Raw genomic sequence first — 19850 nt, 5'->3', positions numbered from 1 at the left:
AACACCTGCAATCAGCCAGCATCTCTGTGGGGACGTGCTGGGAACAACGAGTTCATACACCCGCCCCCTCCCATCTAAACACACGGAGCAACAAAGCGCCTCTGGCCAAACGCGCCTTCCAGATAAGCCTGTTTGCCCTTTTAAACAAGTTACCAAAACTTCTTGTTTCGATGAGGTTTTTTTCTAAAATGGGTCACATAATTCCCCACCCTCCAAAAGCCGAGTAACCTTAAAGGAACTTTTCCTCCCTGCCCTGCAGTCTTTGTTAAGGACAGCAAGAATTTCTCCAGACTTCCTGCAGCGCTGCGGGGGGGGGGGGGGGGGGGGAGGCTGGGGTGCTCCTGCTGTTTGCCCCCTGTGCTAAGGGGACCCAGCCTGTCCCTCCCCAGTTTTCCCGGCTTTCTGTGCTTCACTTGTCTGCCTGCTTCTCTCCTGTTAACTCTCCCTGCTCTCTGGTGCTTTCCTCTAGCAATGATCCCCCGGGGTCATGGGCATTGAACTGGGGGCTAGCGACCCGACTGCCACCTGTTAGCACCGTGTGCAGAGTCACAGTAACTCTGCTATTTGAGTCCTTCAGTGAACGAACATTAAAATAATTACCCACGGCAATGAGCACAGGCATTCTGGGTTTGGGGTTGCCTGGTGGACCCTGAGAAACCTGACCAGGTAGGGAGGTTTCGTTGTACTGTGCTACCCTCCCTCACAGTCACTGTGTTTACAGCGAAACAGTCCAGACTTCCGACTCCCACTGTGACATGTTGATGACACAGTGATGACGCTGGGTCAGTGCTCTGCCCTTGCAGGCTCCGCATTGATAACTTACATGCAAAACATGAGCGCTGTCTGAAGTAGGGGATTTCGCTCTGGTTACTGCGCTTTGCCTGATTTGCTAGCCTCTGCGAATCTAAATATTCACACCAATGGTTTTTCCAGCCGTCTTCTGGTGGTTAAAACACCTCAGTTTTAGGATATAATTTATTTATTTTTTTTGACAGGCAGAGTGGACAGTGAGAGAGAGACAGAGAGAAAGGTCTTCCTTTGCCATTGGTTCATCAGCACCGTGCTGATCCGATGGCGGGAGCCAGGTACTTATCCTGGTCTCCCATGGGGTGCAGGGCCCAAGCACTTGGGCCATCCTCCACTGCACTCCCAGGCCACAGCAGAGAGCTGGCCTGGAAGAGGGGCAACCGGGACAGAATCTGGCGCCCCGACCGGGACTAGAACCCGGTGTGCTGGCACCGCAAGGCGGAGGATTAGCCTAGTGAGCTGCGGCACCTGCTAGGATATAATTTAAATAAAGACGCATCCAAGTCACTGAAAGAAATCACCTTCTTCTTCCCTTCTCTTCCTCCCTGCCTTCCTCCTCTCCTTTCCCAGTGAACTTGATCCTGGCCCAACAGAGAGGATTTGACACTGAGTCCATTTAGGTAAATGCTCAAACAGGTGATAGTAGCCCATGGTGTTAGAAGTTAGACCAGTGGCTGCCCTCAAGGGGAAGGGTTTTGGGGGGATTCTGGGGAGCAGGTAGCACCTTCCTCTCTGATCTGAGTGCCAGCACCAGGGACAGCTTTCTCAGCGAGCACTGACGAGGCTCTATTCACACAGTGTGTGCAGTTTGCTGTAGGTGCATCACACTTCAATAGAAAGTTCTAAACAGACGAGTCTGGCCATCGCCATCCATGGACATTTATTACCCTGTCAAGAAAAGACCATTTTTAGGTATAGGTGTGTTTTTAATTTATACTTTAAAAACACTTTGAGCTGGGGCCAGTGCTGTGGCGTAGTGGGTAAAGCCCCCGCCTGCAGTGCTGCCATCCCATATGGGTGCTGGTTTGAGTCCCGGGTGGTCCATTTCTGGTCCAGCCCTCTGCTAGGGCCTGGGAAAGCATTAGAGGATGGCCCAAGTCCTTGGGCCTCTGCACCCATGTGGGAGACCCAGAAGTTCCTGGCTCCTGGCTTCGGATTGGCACAGCTCTAGCTATTGCAGTCACCTGGAGAGTGAACCAGAGGATGGAAGACCTCTCTTTGTCTCTCTGCCTCTCTGTAACTCTGCCTTTCAAATAAACAAATAAATCTTAAAAAAAAAATACTTTGAGCTAGAGCACAACATTAAATTTTATGTGAAAATAAAACCAAGGGAAGAGGGAGGCTTTGCAGTGTGCCATTCTCCAGGCTGGATCCGCCTTTCGGAGGGAGGTGTGAGTTTGTCTGTCGGTCTCACTCATTTCCCACACTCCTGGTCCGAGGCTTAACTGAGCTGTCACCATCTTGGTTTGGCTTGGCTTTTGGTCACTCGGCATAGCCCTGAGCACAGCCCTGTCACAGGGGCAGATCCATCAGCAAATGTGTCATATTCCTAAGTTGGATCCCGCAGCAACACATAAACTGGCAGCATTAGACACTACAGCGAGGGGGAGTCACTGTTTGAAGATGACAGTGTGAGGCCCACAGAGACTGGCTGACTTGCTCCAAGAGGCAGGGCAGGTTAATGGAAGAGCTAATGGTTAATAGTTAATTAATAGGTAACCATTAATAGTTAATGGTGCTCTCCCTTTCCTAAGTCAACCGCAGAACAATTGCACGTCTTTACTCAATACTGGCTATTTATTATTACTTAGGCTATTTTCTCCGGTCCTGGAAACAAGGATAATTCATTCTAAAAACCTCCTCTCAGGGACTTAGGTGTTTCTAATCACACACAGGATGCATTTAGTCTAAGGACTCCCTATCGGAATGGAGGAACTCTTAGGGCAATTTTGTCTTAAACCGGGATTTGTCTGGAGTGAATAAAAAGTGGTGGAAGAGGTAAGCAAAACAAAAGAGGAATTATTGGAACTGTTAGCGAGATGGATTTGAAACTTGCCACGGGAATGGAGGGACATCAGGGGCTGGCTCTCAGAGCTCCACCTGAGGAGTCGCAGGGCCAGCAGATCAATATCAATTAGCTTTAAAAAAAAAAAAAGGCAGGGAAAAAACAGCACTGAAAGCTGAATGGGAAAAACAGGACTCTCTGTGTTACCTCCAAAGCACTCAGAAGACTCAAGAAGAAAGCGCAACTTCAAAAAAAATAAAAAAAAAACCAAGCAGGTGAATTCTCTTCTTTGAGTGGCTTCATGGTCAACACGGAGCAAAACGAAACATGCCGACGGAGGCTCTTGGACATTCACTTTGTGTTTGCAAATGGTCTCCAAAGACAAGTCCTGAAGGCCTGAGCTTTGCATTTCATCTTCACCGTAGGATGAGAATGACGACAGCTGCTTGCCTCGCTGTGCAAACTCTCTGAGCAGGGGAAGAAGTGCAAAGGTGGACCGGGAAGTGCACAGGGACTGTGCCTGCCTCCCCAGAGACACCTCACTGGGCACCAAGGGCACTCTGCTCTTCTGGAAGCACAGGGACAGAGAAAGGAACTCCACCACAAGCAGTGTCATGCCCAACTGACGTCTTTTTTTTTTTTTTTTTTTTTTTTCCCTGCTTCCTTATTTTGGACAGATGGTTGTGGATACAGGGAAGCTGAGCTATGAGGGGAAAATATGCATACACCTCACGCTGAGTGTTCGGTATCTGAAATGCTGGTGACTAAAAGTGTTTTAGATTTGGGATTTTTCTTCTGGATTTTGGAATACTTATAGATATAAATGAGGTATCTTTGGGGATGGACCCATGTCAAAACAGGCAACTCGTCTATGTTTCCTTCTTTTTTTTTTTTTTTAAGATTTATTTATTTATTCAAAAGGCAGAGTTACAGAAAGGCAGAGGCAGAGAGAGAGAGGTCTTCCTTCAATTGGTTCACTCCCCCGATGGCCGGAATGGCCAGAGATGAGGAGCCAGGAGCCAGGAGCTTCTTCCAGGTCTCCCACATGGATGCAGGGGCCCAAGACTTAGGCTATTTTCTTGGGCCATCTTCCACTGCTTTCCCAGGCCATAGCAGAGAGCTGGATCAGAAGTAGAGCAGCCAGGACTTGAACTGGCATTCATATGGGATGTTGGCACTGCAGGTGGTGGCTTTACCTGCTACACCACAGCGCCGGCCCTTTGCCTATGTTTCATAAACACCTTATACACAGAGCCTGAAGCTAACTTCATACAATGCTTTCAATGATGCTGTGCATGAGACAAATTTTGTGCACAAGAGGTCAGGCATGGAAATTTCTACTTGCGGCTCCGATTTCAGAGCATTTTGGATTTTGAGATTAGGGATGCTCAACCCATATCCACACATGAAAATAAATGTACATATTCACACACATCTAGCGTGTAAACCTCACAATCACATGGGGGAAAAAAAGTCTGAACGACCTCACAGTTACAAAATAAACAACTCTAAGACACACGAACGGCCAAAGACACACTTGACACACTTGTGCAAGTAACAGGCTAACCCGAGCACACAACGCACGAGGCAGGGGTGGTGGCTGGAGCGAGGGTCCCTTACCTGCTGCCACACAGTCTGTGAACTGTTCTCCGATAGTTGCTAACAACAATTCTTTCCAAACTGTGGACTAGTGTGGGAGAGGCACAAAATAGAAAAACAAAACACATACATATTTTTTAGAACATCTTCAGGAGCCAGACAAGTTACATTTTCCTCAACTGTACCTGTACTTCTCATGCCAAACCTCTGGGGTCTGCAGATGGCTGCAAACCCCAGGCGTAAACACGTCCCACAGTGGCATATGCTGTTCTGGTGACTTCTCCAAGGGAGCCACAGCCTCACGGAAACCCCTCTCTGTGAGACCCCGATGATGCCCAGAAGATTGGGGGGGCCAGAAAGGAAATCAAACGACTTACTTAGAATGTTCTCATTTCTTTACCTCTTGCTGATACAAAATGCATCAGCTGGTAATACCTGGATGCCCTTAGTAAAACCCTCTTTAACACTCTTTCCTCTGTTTTTCTCATTATGTATAAGGTACTTCATATGCTTAGGGCAATTCCTTGTTTGTTGAATGCTAGACTTCTGCAGAATTCCATTCACTTGAGGCAGTGCTAAGTGAGAGCACGGTAAGGATGAACGGATGCAATTTCCCTGAAAGAATTAGTCACGCTCTGGTCAATCTCCGACCTCCTGTTAGGAAGTCCTTCTCCTAAGGGTCTACTAACGGCACCCAGTGAACAGTGAGCAGGCAGAACCCCCTCCCTCCCGGCCCAGTGGGAGCCCTGAAGCTCTCCCAGTCAGTGTTCTTGCCAAGCCCCAGGCTCCGAGGTCTCCCAGGACTGGGCTGCTGACTCTCGGGGACCTGGGAGTTTACAACCTGAGAATCAGCTTTGGTAGGTGAGTAAAGCAGTCACCACAGGCCTGACCTCCCAGGGGTGCCGGGAGTGTGAGATGACTCAACAGATGCTTCACAGGATTTAGCTCAGGGATTGCAACAAAAGGGCTCCACTTAAAGATCCAGCCCGTCAACCACGCGACATGTTTGCTTTAAGCCAAGTACTCGACACATATTAACTACAGTGACAGTGTTTAGTTTTATGTTCGAATGAGCTTAATGCTGCCTCGGGCATTTTTTAACCAGGGCAGGGCAGTTAACCCTCAGCCTGCAAGTGGCTTTTCCTTTCTCTTTGCTGGATCCTCCCTTCGGGTCTGCTCCTCTCCCAACTGGCAGCCACTGCTTTCCTTTTTCGTCTGTCCACCTGCAGCCTTTTCCACTACGAGGGGTGAAGGTGAGCATGGGGAGAGGAAGCCGGGAGAAGGGAGACTTCATGCTCCCGGCTGGCCTTCTGGCATAGCCGGCTCACCAGACTCCCTCCCAGAGGCCACAACGGGAGCAGGCTGAACTGCCTGGGAGGAGGGCACCTGCCTGGCCACGGGCGCCTTATTATGTGTTAGACAAAGAGCTTTACAGCCACTTTTCAATTAACACTGACATCGGGAGTGCTTGAGTGCTTCTACTACAGCTCAAAGTCTACAGTGAACATATAAAGAAGATGAAAAGGTGCGAGAACACACACTTGGGGGAATTTTGTAAAATCTCAGATTCTTACGTTCTCTTACAGATTCTGTTCTCTCTTTTTTACGGGGGAGGCAGTGGGGCTTCTTACTCTCGCCTGATCTGTTACATGTTCCTCTGATACTTTTTATAACGTGTGCCAAGTAACAGTCGAACCTATACAACTTGACATGGAGTTTGTGCCTTTAGCCAATGAAGCTGGTGCTAACTTCAGGTGTGTGCTTATGGGGCAGGGACCCCAGCTCAAACCAGGGGGCTCCTGGAGACACTTCCATCCTGGGAGCTTCTCCACATGAAAGAAACCATGAGAAAGTGACACTGGGGAGCATGGGCCCTTCCGTCCACTTTCAAAGAAGCCTGGGGGTTTTCTAGGGTTTCGATGACGGATTCCATAGTCATGTTCATCATTTGCAGCTAATATGATGAGTGAGAGCCTAGTCCTGAGAAACCAGGGTTCTGATGCGTGACCACTGCACACCTGCAGCCCAGCAGGCCTTCCTGAGAGGCTGTATATAGCTGGGCACAGCTAAACAGTGGGCAGGTTCCACGCCTCCCATTCTGCATGCCAGGGGCACTCAGAACTGCTCCTGCCCCACAGCACAAGAGGGAAGAGCCCCCCCCCCCCCACTCCTTAGAACCAGTTCCCTCATGTGAGTTACAGCAGGGCAGGAATGATTCCCGGAGAGGATAGTCAAAGCTGGAGGGAGACGTGAGCTTGCAGGTTCCGGGGTATAGTGACACTCCAATACGGTGTCTGTATGGTGACAATCCCTGTTTGATTGAGGCGACCGTTTGAGGCAGAAATCCACCGAAGTCAGACCTGAACTTCTCACCCCTAGGCCTGGGAGGAGACCCGCAGGTGGGCTCTCTGAAAAAGCACAAAGTGCTCCTCTCATGCAGTCAGCGACCAGCGTGGCCCAGCCTGCCCTGGAAAAGGATCAGAAACAAACCTACCGTGCTGTCCTTGGGAACTTTCATCTTCCAGACGCCGCCCTTTGCATTACTCTCCTCTTCCCTGGACCAAAGAGCAAGGGGGAGAGTTACGTGCGAGGGAGGACTGCTCATGCGAGACTTAGCGGCTCTGCGTTCACCTAGTGTGACGACGCAGAACCTCAGCAGCCAGGGCAATCGGGCATCTTTTGATAAACTGCCCCCAGTCCTTTCACGGAAGGAAACAAGAAAGAAAGAACAGGAACAGGGAGGGAGAAGGGGAATTCAGGGGCCCCCAGGGCAGGGAGGATGAGGGGGTCAGGAGGTCCTCTTCCAGAAGTGTCCCCAGACTCTCTGGGGGTGGGCAGTTCATGTGACTGCTGCCCGTGGGTGGAGGCCTTGGCGTTTCAGCAGCGTGTTCAGGACACTTTATCATTTGATTCTCCAATCACCCCCGGGGCCACAGGTGTCCAAGGTGGACACTCTGCTGTTTATCACCTGCACCCCGCTCTGGCAAGAGCACCCCATTTTCCTTAAAAGGAGCCGCTGCCCCTGCTCTTCTGCCAGATCCACTTGGCTAGGTTAATCCACAACCTGGCTTCCAAGGCAGGCCCACGGCCCGCATCTGCCTGAGAATCCTGCCTCTTCGGGACTCCGGAATTGGCCAGGGATGGTGGGGTGCGCCACCGTGAGAAAAGGGATTCTGCCGGGGCTGTTTAGTGCTGACTTTGACCAATTTGCAGGCTGCAGGCGGGAGCTTCTGAAAGCCATCTTGCCTCTGCAAAGGGGGAAGCCCGCCTGAAAAAATTAAAGCAACACAGAGCAAAGCAAAGGGAATGTGATGGAGACTAGCGGATTGCTGCCGGAAACCAGCCAGACTTCGCGCAGTCCGTCATTTGCTCCTGAATGAGCTTAGCTCCATCTACGCTGTGTGAATGATGAGATGGCTCAGGAAGGCTGCAGGGTGTGATAGGAGGCCTCCTCACTAACAGGGACTCCAGCCTGCCCAGGCCGACTGCCCCACAGCCCCGCCATGACACCGCCCCAGAGACCACACGGCCAGCTCTCCACCGGGTCTGTGTGTGAGAGCCACGTCTCAGGTGCCAGATTCTGCCACGTATTCACAACCACTTCCCCCCTGCCTCGACCTCAAGTGGCACCTTAGACACTCACCAGAGTGGCCGCCTCTCTCCTCTCATTAAATGGTAGCTACATCGCAAAGGCAGGCTGGTCACGGGAGGTATGTTATTGTACACGCTCCAGAATATCTTTAAAAGAAAAACACTTTGCTTAGCAGCCCGGTATTGACTGCACCGCTAGATCATAAGATTAATGCATTATAGAAAAAAAAAAAAAAACAAAAACAGTGATTCTTACTTAGTACTATGCATTCAAAATAGGCTTTTCTCAGTATCCCTTCTAATTTTCTGTGAGAAAATGTAATGGCACATGAAAGAAAGTTCCTTGACATGGTAGGGCGGGTTCTGTGTTTTAGGAAGCTACGGTGATTAAGGAAGCATTCCTGGGTAACCCAACACATGCAACTGAGAAGGCAATACACAACATCAGGACTGAAGTTAACAAACTGTAGTGTATTAGAGAGTTTTTGCTATACAGACTCTAGCTCTTCCTGTCACAAAATTAACTATACGAGATGACAGACACGTTAATCTGCTTCACTATAGGAACCATTTTATTATTTATATGCATCCCATAACATCATGTTGTAAATCCCAAATATATGTGATAAAATTTGCTTTTAAAAAAGAAATTATCAATTGACACAGGAGGAAAACGTGCATTTTCCTACTGTATAAATCAATGTTTATTTAAGTATATTAGGTTAACTTTAATTTGTAAGGAATTTAAACCTTTTTTTATTTTTATTTTTTAAGAGTTACACAGAGAGGAGGAAAAGCAGAGAGAGAGAGAGACAGAGAGAGACAGAGAGAGAGAGGTCTTCCATCTGCTGGTTCACTCCCCAAACGGCCACAACAGCCAAAGCTGGGCCCATCTGAAGCCAGGAGCTAGAAGCTTTTTCCAGGTCTCCCATGCAGGTGCAGGGGCCCAAGGACCTGGGCCATCCTCCACTGCTTTCCCAGGTCATAGCAGAGAGCTAGATAGGAAGTAGAACAGCCAGGACCTGAACCAGCGCCCATACAGGATGCCAGCACTGCAGGCGGCGGCATTACCCACTATGCCACAGTGCCAGTCACCCTTTTATATTCTTGAAGGGAAAATATTTTACATTTTGTACTTTTCTATAACTATTTTATTTTTTAAAGATTTATTTATTTATTTGAAAGTCAGAGTTACACAAATTGGAAGAGGAGAGAGGAAGGAAGGGAGGGGAAGAGGAGGGGAAGAGGAGGGGAGGGGGAGGAAGAGAGAGAGAGAGAGAGTGAGAGAGAGAGAGAGAGAGAGAGAATATCTTCCATCCACTAGTTCACTCGCCAAATGGCCACAATGGCGGGGACTGGGCCAGGCTGAAGCCAGAAGTTTCTTCCAGGTCTCCCATGTGGGTGCAGAGGCCCAAGCACTTGGGCATCGTCTGCTGCTTTCCCAGATGCATTAACAGGGAGTTGGATCAGAATGGAGCAGCCGGTCTTGAACTGGCGCCCATATGGGATGCCAGTGTCGCAGGCAGTGGCTTTACCCACTACGCCACAAAGTCAGCCCCCTAACTATTCTATTTGAGAGAGACAGACTAATAGAGACAGCGTTCTCATCTGCAGGGTCACCTCTCCAAATACTAGCAACAGCTTAGGGCCAGAGCCAGGAGGTAGGAATGCAATCCAAGGCTCCCACAGGAGTGGCAGGAACCCAATTACTTGTACCATCAATGCTATCTCCCCCTCCCCACCCAGGGTCTCCATTAGTGGGTAGCTGGAGTCAGGAGCTGGAAATGGGAATTAAATCCAGGCACTCTGACGTGGGACGTGAGCATCTTAACCACTAGGCTAAATGCCGGTCCGGTCTTTGTATCTAATGCTCTAACACACACAGATTCTCAACAGTTATGGCTGAACTGTCAATGATACTTTGTGGTAAATGGATTGGCTTTATCCTAAAAAACAAAATCTAAATAGGACTCTGCCAGTGGTCTGACAGGTTAATGGTACCTAAGAAGCTTCCAGTACTGAGTATGTGTACTGCCCAGTGTTGAGTATGTGTATTTCTTTGTAACACACTGTGACTTCTCAGCCCGGAAGGAGTCTGTGATGATGTGGCTTCAGGGCTGGGGGTGGAAGGAGGCAAAAAGGTGGTGATTCTTGGCTCTCCATCCTCCTCTGTCCCCTCCTAGAAGAACAGGGACTGGCTCAGCTGCTGAAGCAAGATGCTGCCCGTGACCAGGGAGTTAGACCACACGTCTGGGTCCTCAGAAAATCCACACCATGACTCTAACCCCAGGGGCAGTATGAGGAGGGAGGGCCTGGAGGAGTGGATCAGGCACGAGGGCAGAGCCCCTGGGGTGGCAGTTGTGTCCTCCTGAGAAGAGGAAGAGACCTAGCTCTCTGTCTGCCCTGCGAGAGCTCAGAACCACAGTCGCCTGTAAACCAGGAGGCAGGCCCTCACCAGAACCTGCCCATGTTGCCGCCATGACCTTGGACTTCCCATCTCCAAAACTATGACAAAGACTGGTGTGAGTGTGTGAGTGTGTGAGTGTGAGTGTGTGAGTGTGTGAGTGTGTGTGAGTGTGTATGGTGTTTCGTTTAAGCTGCCCATTCTATGGTATTCTATTACAAAAGCCTGAACCGACTCAGACACAGCAATGGGTCACATAAAAATGACAGCAACAGTAATCAAAACATCAACAAGTGACACCTCCTGAGCTGGCGCCTGTGCCAAGGCTTTGCTCTATGAACTTTTCTGTTCGTGTGATCTGCACGATGACAGGGAATGGGGAGCATCCTTGCTTCAGAGACAGGGAAACTGCGGCACAGAGAGAGGCCTGGCCACGCATCACTGTCTGGTCTGACCACTAGGGTTAGGATGAGGCCACGGGGAAGGAAACATGTGCCAGACTGCTCGGAATGGGTTGTAGAATGAACACAGGACTGCTGTGCCGATGAGAACCATGCTCCGTGTGGTGAGGGAAGCAGTCAGAGTCTCCTAGAGGGTCTGAGAGAATGGGCTAAGTCCCAGAGCAATCAGACATTGTGGTGCAATGGGTTAAGCCATGGCTCGGGATGCCCATACCCCATCACAGGACCTGGTATGGAGTCCTGCCTCCACTTCCTTTTTTTTTCTTTTAAAGATTTATTTATTTGAAAGTCAGAGTTGAAGAGAGAGAGGAAGAGAGGCAGCAAGAGCAAGACAGAGAGATCTTCCATTCACTGGTTTACTCCCCAGTTGGCCACAATGGCCGGAACGGCACCGATCTGAAGCCAGGAGACAGGAGCTTTCTCCGGGTCTCAAACGAAGGTGCAGGGGCCCAAGGGCATGGGCCATCTTCTACTGCTTTCCTAGGCCATAGTAGAGAGCTGGATCGGAAGTGGAGCAGCCGGGACTCGAACTGGTGCCCATATGGGATGCCGGCACTGAAGGCGGCAGCTTTACCTGCTACGCCACAGTGCCGGCCCCGGGCCTCCACTTCCAAAGCAGCTTCCTGATAAAGCACCTGAAAGGCAGCAGATGGAAGTCCAAGTGCTTGTGTGCCTGCCACCCACGTGGGAGACCTGGATGGAGTTCTGGCTTCTGGTTTCAGCCTGACCCATGCCCAGTTGTTTTGGGCATTTCGAGATGAACCAGTACATAGAAGCTCCTCTCTCTGTCTCGCTCTCACTCTGTCACTCTGTCTTTCAAGCAAATAAATAAATCTGAAGAGAGGAGAGAAAAAGGAGAGAAAAGAAAAATGGTGCTGGGGCCTCCTGAACGAACTCACATGACAAATGTGAGTGTGTGTGAGTGTGTATGGTGTTCACATCTGTTTTATGGGTGGGGGGAGCTGAAATGATTACAAAGGTGGTAACGATGAACTGTGGGATGGAAACTGAAGATAGAGGCTGGTGTGTGGCACAGAGGGTTAAGTTGCTACCTGTGACACCGGCATCTCATGTGGGCGCCAGTTCGAGGCCCAGTTGCTCCACTTCTGAGCCAGCTCCCTGCTAGTGTGCCTGGGAAAGGAGAGGAAGAGGATGCAACTGCTTGGGCCCCTGCACCCTTATGGGAGACATGGATGAAGCTCCTGACTCCTGGCTTTGGTCTGGCCCATCTCTGGCCATTGTGGCCATCTGGGGAGGGAACCAGTAGATGGAAGACTTCTATCTTCATCTCTCCCCTTCCCCCACCTCTGACTCTGCCTTTCAAATAAATAAATCTTCAAAAAACAAACTGAAGACAAAATCCCACAAGATGGTGGATCTACTGAGAACCCTCCTCGAACCCCTTCTGCGGAAACCGTGTTCATGCAGGCGGAGCTGAAGGTAGATTTGCAGTAACAGCAGCTTCTCAGACAGGGGTCTGTCCTTAGGCGCTGTCTATCCTATACATGTTCAACTAATAGAGGAAACGCCAGGACTGCACCAATATTTCAGTTTCAGTGGTGCAGGTGTGGACAGAGAGCACTGGAAAATGAAGCCGGGACACCTAAGTCCTTAGCCAGCACGCTATCAGTGTATATGCTGTAGGTGCATCTTTCTCCCATCTTGAAAGCCACAGACCAGGTCCTGCAGTCACAGAGAGAGAGGGACCCCTGGGGAAGCCACTTGTCCTTCACTGAGATGTCCTCACTGCACCAGGTCCCGTGGTCAGCTTCACTCCAGCCTGAGTGTCCTGAGTCCCCTGCTACCACGTGGCAATGACTTCCACAGAAGTCATGGACAAAATGACTCTAAAATGAAAACCCCTGCCTAAGGTAAAATCCAGGGGCCTTTGGAGCTGGCAAACGCCACGACGTCTCCTGAGAGGCATCCAGACCACAGCTCCTGCCCTCACCCCCCTGCCAACCTACCTGCCTAGGGTTTGAAGCACCTCGAACAATAATGCTTCTCCTGCCCTAGAGATAAGGAAAACACTCTGAGGATCACTCGAAGCGCTGTAGCTTTAGAAGCGTCTCTTGAAAACCAAAACAAAATCAGATCACGGGTTTTGTTTGTCCTGACAAAACCGACAGGAAGAGATGACAACCCAACAAGACACAGCGAGGGCCTCAACTCTGATTTCAGTACTTATGCAAGCACATCTTGGCATGCTGGTGCATGAACACAAAACAGCAGCAAAGCATCCCACGATACCACTGAAAAGCGTCCCCTTTAAAATGTCTTGGCATGGAGCAGGCCTGTTTCCTTGTTGCAAGCCTCACTGCATAGGGAGAACACCTGTTACCTGGGCTGAACAGTGAGGTCACTGACAGGCTCGGCAAAGCCTTAGCTCCTAAGACCCTCTTCCTCCCCTGCAGAGGCGAAAGGGCTCAATAATTTGGGATTTGACCCTAAGTTTTCTTAATGGAAACCACCTAAATTTCACCACAGATAAAACCCTAGAAATAGATTGCAAAAGCCATTGGCTTATAATTAATTCTACTTTGCTTGCAAAGTAGAAGTTGGAAGGAAAAGTAAACTGGGAACAATGTTTACTGACGATGGTTGAATGCTTTAAAAAAAAAAAAAAGCCTTAATGCACACCCAGAGACTGAAAGCAGTATTAAAGTTGGGTGTCAGTTAGCAGGCAGTCATGGCAGGGTGCTAAGCTGAGTACCCGGGGCACTGACTGTGCGGGAGGGGCAGCCTCTGGCCGTGGGAGTCCACTCCTCCAGCTGTGGGTTCCCCAGCATCACTCTGGCATCTCGCCTTGAGGAGCCAAGGCTCGGCCACGCCTGTCCAGTGGATACTTGGGATAACTCTTATAGGCCATACTGCTTCTGAACCCCAGGGGCCCCTTCTGTAGAGTGAGTATGGCACAGCAATCTCATTGGCTGATTTTCAGTTAAATACAAAGTGAAAATCCTGGGGAGGATTACATCAAGGGAGCAAGGTGGGGTTAGCACATGAAATATAGGGACCACTTGATAAATCCCCAATCTACTAGCTTTTAGTAAGATGATAATATTGGTAGCATTTTTTATTTTCATTTATTTGAAAGGTAGAGTGAAAAAGAAGGGAGAGAGATCTTCTACCTGCTGGTTCACTCTCTAAATGCCTACAACAGCTGGGGCTGGGCCAGGCTGAAGCCAGGATCCTGGAGCTCCACCCCACCTCCCAGGTAGGTGGCAGAAACACAAGCACTTCAGCCACCATGTACTGCCTCCCAGGATACGCACCAGCAGGAAGCTGGACTGGAAGTGGAGGAGGGACTTGATCCCAGGCACCCCCATGTTTCGGGATATCCCAGGCAGCGCTTAACTCCCTGCACCACAAAGCCCACTCCCCAGTCTCCGAGTTCTGACCGGAGCAGTTATGCCCCACCTGACAGTCTTCCGCCAAACAGGTCATCATTTATTGCTAGGAAAGCAGGGCTATTTCCTCCTCAACTTCCTACTGGAATGTTCTAAAGAAAAAGAATATACTTGAAAATTCTGGAGAAGAAAGGATGCCCTGTGTGCACTGACAACAAAGTGGTACATTTGTTTTGTCAAACAAAACAGAAACAAATCCACCCAGCACACACACTTCAAAAAGCAAGAAAGAGATCCCAGACTGCTTCTGAGGGTCTTATAGTCAGGGTAGCAGGAGACTAGTAGTTCTTTGAAATATTAAACACTGATTTCTGCTCCTTAGGTGGTTCCAGTTGCCCGGGGGCTCCCCATCAACAGAATCAATGGTCTTTTCGGGGAGGTGGATAAACTCACAGCAGACTCAAAGCTCAGGGCTTCTCATCTGCAAGAGCTGGTACTTGACAGAGAAATGGGTTTTGCTTTGAATTCCAAAAGGGCTTGACTTTACTCTGAGTTGGGGCGTTACAAGCTTGGAGTGAGGAGGGGAGCATGGCGGCCAGACCTTGGGAAGACTGGGAGAAAGCCCCTGGGGAGTCTGGGAAATCCAGAGCAGAACAGAGTGCACCCTGCCCCCTGCGTGCGGCCCACGAGGCTCCAAGACCCCCACAGAAGACCCTCTTCCTGTGCACGGTAGCTAGGTCAGAGGACAGTGGGAAGGTGGCAGGGGTGATGCTCCTGTAGCCTAACAAAGTTCCTCTCATCCTGTCGGGGAGTGGGGTGGTGGCCAGTGAGTCTAGGAACCCCAGCTGGTAGCAAGGCCACTGAAGGGCTGAGGATGGTCAATGAATACCCCAAGGACAGGAAGGAGCAGGTGCATCTCTGCAAATGCCACTTCCGGGGAGAGAGGAAGAGAGTGAACCTTTCCCCCTAGAACGATTTAAACTGGAAGAGACCACGTGCTCCATCCGAAGTGACCGATGTAAGATTCCGATTCACTCACCATTCCATTGTGTCCACTGCCATGAACAAACATGGTGGGTCACGGGCAGTGTGACTTCTGATACATGTCTGCATAACTGAGTTTTGACGATAGAATGGTGACCCCATTTTATATATGATGAACAAATGAAATCATGGACAAAGACTCCTATTACATAAGATATTAGGTCTGTGCTAGATGTAACTACAAAGTAGATCCAGCTTCAGCTCCTTCTCTCTCGTTACGCAGTGTGAGATTCTCCCTCTCTCCCCTTGGCTCCTCCCCTTTACCCTAGTGGTTCATTCCAGGCTGTTCAACTGCAGCCACACCCCGCTGTGGGCTGCCCTGCATCCAGGGCAGTGAGCACTCTGAATCAACCTGTCCACCATCTTCCATTACCCACACTGACCTGAGAAACCTCTCCTGAAAGAAGAACTTCACTTCCCCCAGGCTTGGGCACTCAATCAGTTACCCTAACTCAGCACCCTGCAGCGACAAGTCTCCTCCAGTCCAGAGGCCAGACTTTCAGAGTCGACATCCTAGGTAGCACACGAGATGATTTTAGCAGACATGAGCGGGACATTCTGTCAATTTTAATAGACAGCATAGGTTGTGCATTTTCCATTTATGATCAATGTGGCTGAATTTCCATTTGCAGAAGAAATATGACAATTCTGTTTCACGTAAATTTCAGTAAGAACTCAACTTACGGGAAATACTAGGAAGAACATAGCCCAGGAAGGCCGAATGTGTGGAGATCTTGAAGATGATAACACATCATCTTCAAGGGGTTTGGGACAGAAAGCTGCAGAGTTCTCAGAGGTGGGATTGCTGTCTGTGGCAGACACGGCTGAAGAATACTGGGGCAGGGATATGCTGTGGCATAGCAGGCAAAGCTGCTGCCTACAGTACTGGCACCCCCCATGGGCGCCAGTTCGAGTCCTGGTTGCTCCTCTTCTTATCCAGCTCTCTGCTATGGCCTGGGAAAGCAGTGGAGGATGGCCCATGTCCTTGGGCGCCTGCACCCACGTGGGAGACCTGGAAGAAGCTCCTGGCTTCAGAATGGGCCAGCTCTGGCCTTTGTGGCCATTTGGGGAGTGAACCAGTGGATGGAAGTTCTCTCTCTCTCTCTCTCTGCCTCTGCCTCTGTCTCTGTCTCTGTCTCTGCCTCTCTTTAACTCTGCCCTCCTAATAAATAAGTGAATCTTAAAAAAAAAATACTGAGGCCCAGGGAGCCTCCCCTGGCCAATCGCACATGGCAGGTAGCTTTTTCCTCTCCCACAGGGGAGACTGGCCTTGCTCAGAAGCCAGGTTCTGTACTCCATCTTCTGAAGATGCAAAAACTTGGGAAAACCGTGGAAAATCTGCACACGTTCAGGAAAGAGTAAAAGGAACCAGTAAGCCTCAGGAACACACACCTAACAGCAAAGTGGAATTTTCCAAGAAGGAAAAGGAAAGTAGGAAATAAATTTAATGCCCAACAGGCAGAATTATTGTTGGCCTGGATGAGAGTGTCCTCAGCAGGGGCTGCTGGGTCCTCGGGAGGCCACACCTCTTCCGCTGTGCAGTCAGCAGGGAGTGGACCGAACAGAAGTGGAATTCCAGTACCAGGGACACTGCAGGGCTGGCTCTTTGCACTGGCTGTGGGGCCACTCACCTCCCAGCCTCAGTCTCCCCAGATAATAAATTCTTTCCCCACCCCAGCAACTTGGATTGCTAAAGGGCCTTAAAGTGTGAAACGACACGAATGTCTTGGTGTAAAGCAATCACTAACAACGCATGATTCTTACATTTCATCCAAGCACAAATGTGGCAGGGAGTGTGGCAACCAGCAGAGAGAGAGGGGAACAAAGAAGGCCATATCCTGGGGCCGGTGCTGTGCTGTAGTGGGCTAAGCTTCTGCCTACAGTGCCGGCATCCCCTATGGGCGCTGGTTCATGTCCCGTCTGCCCCTCTTCCGATGTAGCTCTCTGTTAATGGCCTGGGAAAGCAGCAGAAAACTGTCCTAGTGCTTGGGCCCCTGCACCTGTGTGGGAGACCCGGAAGAAGCTCCTGGCTCCTGGCTCCAGATTGGCCATTTTGAGAGTGAACTAGCAGATGGAAGACCTTCCTGCCTCTCTGTCTCTGTCTCTGTTTCTCTCTCTCTCTGCCTGTAGCTCTACCTCTCAAATAAATAAAATCTTAAAAGAAAAGAAAAGGGCATGTCCTCAAGTGACTTTAAAATCAGCACCCAGGCTATTCCTTTAGTACTAAGTACTATTCAAGAGATGCCAGGGCCACTCACAGGCAGAAGTCCCAAAAGTCAGTGGCAAGTTAAATTCGGTTTCACAAGCAGTTGGCATTCATGTAATCTGGGTGTGACTACTTGAGACCAACAGCCTAGAAGCAGTGGTATGTGGTTTTCTGATAGAAAACATGAAAGGGAATTAGATGAGTTTCCAGAGAGTAGCATTTGACCTGCTGGTTAAGGTGCTGGTTGGGACGCCTGCATCCCACACTGCCCTGGGTTTGAGCCCCAGCTCTGCTCTCAACTCCAGCTTTCTGCTAATGGAGACCCTGGGGGTCAGCAGTGACAGCGCAAGTAACTGGGTTCTTGGCCCCCGATGTGGGAGACCTGGATTGAGTTCTAAGCTCCCGGCTTCAGCCTGAACCAGCCCTAGTCATTGAGGGCATGTCGGGAGTGAACTAGTAAGTGAATGGGAACTCTCTCCATCTACACCCCCCTCAAATAAATGAAAAATTTTAAAAATTCAAAAATGTATCTCCCACTAGAAGCAGGCAACTGGTGGCAGACGAGTTTACCATTATTGCTAGGTACTTACTATGCACTTTTTACTTCATTGTACCATTGCATTCCCACACAACAGCATCGTGTAATTGCTAGCATGATTCTTCCCATCTTACAGATGAGCAAACTGAGATACAGAGAGGCTGAGGAACTTGTCCAAGCTAGCAAAGGGCCAGCTGTGGGCCGGGAAGCCAGGCAGTGTCACTGCCCCACACTCTAGCCCATGCCATAGCTGAGGGTTGGGATCCAGTCACACTTTAGTAAAAGCCAGCCACATCTGAGGGCTTACTAAGTGCCAGGCACTACAAAGAGCCCTTGCTGAGCTCTAGGGAGCAAGCTCTATTGTTAGCTCGGGGGAAAAGGCGGGCAGAGACACCAGAAGTGGAAGCCACATCCTGACCACTCAGCGCAGTTTTCTCAACCGATCTTTCACCATTGTCCTTCCTCACCCCATCCCCGCCCCCTGGCTGAAGGGACCCCTTCTCCCAGCCATCCTGGAAGAAACGTTCTCTAGGATTTATTTAATTATTTGAAAGGGGGGAGAGAGAGAGAGAGAGAGAGAGAAGATGGGAGAGACAGGGATCCTCCATCTTCTGGTTCACTACCCAAATGGTCGTGACGGCTGAGGCTGGGCCAGGTGGAAGTCAGGAGCCTGGAACTGCACCCAGCTCTCCAGTGTAGGTGGCAGGGTCCCAAGCACTTGGGCCATCATCCACTGCCTTCCCAGGTGCATTAGCATGGAGCTGGATCAGAAGCAAAACAGCCAAGACTGGAACCAGGGTGCATATGGAATGCCAACATCACAGGCACTGCCTTAACCAGCGGTGCCCCAATGCCAGCCCTGCCCTGGATGAAGTTCTAACAGCACAAACTATACTTGCTTATGGACTGTGTGTCCATGTTCTATATATAACAGGAGGAAGAGGTGCTCACCTACCCACCAAGAACCAATTTTTGCCGCCACTGAGAATGCGTGGTTACTGCTGAGTGTGCTACAACACAGCAAAGTGGCTCATTGGCAAATTTCTCATTCATTCCTTCAATATTTACTACATGAAAGGGTAGGGATGCAACAGACTGCAGACCCATGATTCCATTTATATGAAGCTCAGTAACAGGAAAAATCAATGGAAGGTGTTGGCAACGAGAACAGGGGCTGCTTCTTGAGGAGGGGTCTGTGGGGAAGGGGGCCTGAAGAACTTCTCTGGTGCAGAATTATGGACATGTTTTGACCTCCCATCTGTGTGATGGTCACAGGTGTGCATACCTTTGTCAAAACTTACACATAAGAAACCTGCATATAAACTATATTGCAATAAAATCCAGGTTTAAGGAAAGCATGTCTTAGAGTGCCAGCCCAGGCATTTATTTTTTTAAAGATTTATTTGAGAGGTAGAGTTATACAGAGAGAGAGAGAGATCTTCCATCCACTGGTTCATTCCCTAAGTGGCTGCAATAGCCAGAGCTGGGCCAGACTGAAGCCAGGAGGCAGGAGCTTCCTCCGGGTCTCCTGGGAGGGTGGCAGGGGTGCAAGCACTTGGGCCATCTTTTGCTGCTTTCCCAGGCCACAGCAGAGAGCTGGATAAGAAGTGGAGCAGCCAGGTCTTGAACTGGTGCCCACACGGGATGCTGGCACTGCAGATGGCGGCTTGCCCTGCTACGCCACAGCACTGGCTCTGGTCTGGGCACTTTACTAAAGATGCCAACACATTGCTGGGCCCTGACATCTAACCCAGGACTGTGTGTTATCCAGTTGGGGCAGGGAGAACAAGTCAGTCCCCACTTCCGACTTCACCGCTGTCGGCCCCAGGATCCCACACACAGCTC

At 50.0% G+C, this 19850-nt stretch overlaps 1 protein-coding gene across 6 annotated transcripts in view; it reads right to left on the bottom strand.

The window, feature by feature from the left end:
- The window catches only part of EIF4E3 (eukaryotic translation initiation factor 4E family member 3), a 411364-nt gene that overhangs the window by 336727 nt on the left and 54787 nt on the right, over positions 1-19850 (bottom strand). For all 6 annotated transcript variants that reach the window (XM_070050602.1, XM_070050600.1, XM_070050598.1 and 3 more), the window contains 3 exons: positions 8055-8149; positions 6906-6966; positions 4433-4499 (listed from right to left, as the gene is read on the bottom strand). In XM_070050602.1, coding sequence (XP_069906703.1) covers positions 4433-4499; positions 6906-6966; positions 8055-8080 — 154 coding nt within the window. In that variant the 5' untranslated portion in view covers positions 8081-8149. The remainder of the gene's footprint in view (positions 1-4432; positions 4500-6905; positions 6967-8054; positions 8150-19850) is intronic.

This window comes from Oryctolagus cuniculus, chromosome 10 (assembly GCF_964237555.1).
Source record: "Oryctolagus cuniculus chromosome 10, mOryCun1.1, whole genome shotgun sequence".
Lineage (NCBI taxonomy): Eukaryota > Metazoa > Chordata > Mammalia > Lagomorpha > Leporidae > Oryctolagus > Oryctolagus cuniculus.
The sequence above is the reverse complement of the archived record's forward strand: the minus strand, read 5'-3'. Positions and strand labels throughout refer to the sequence as shown.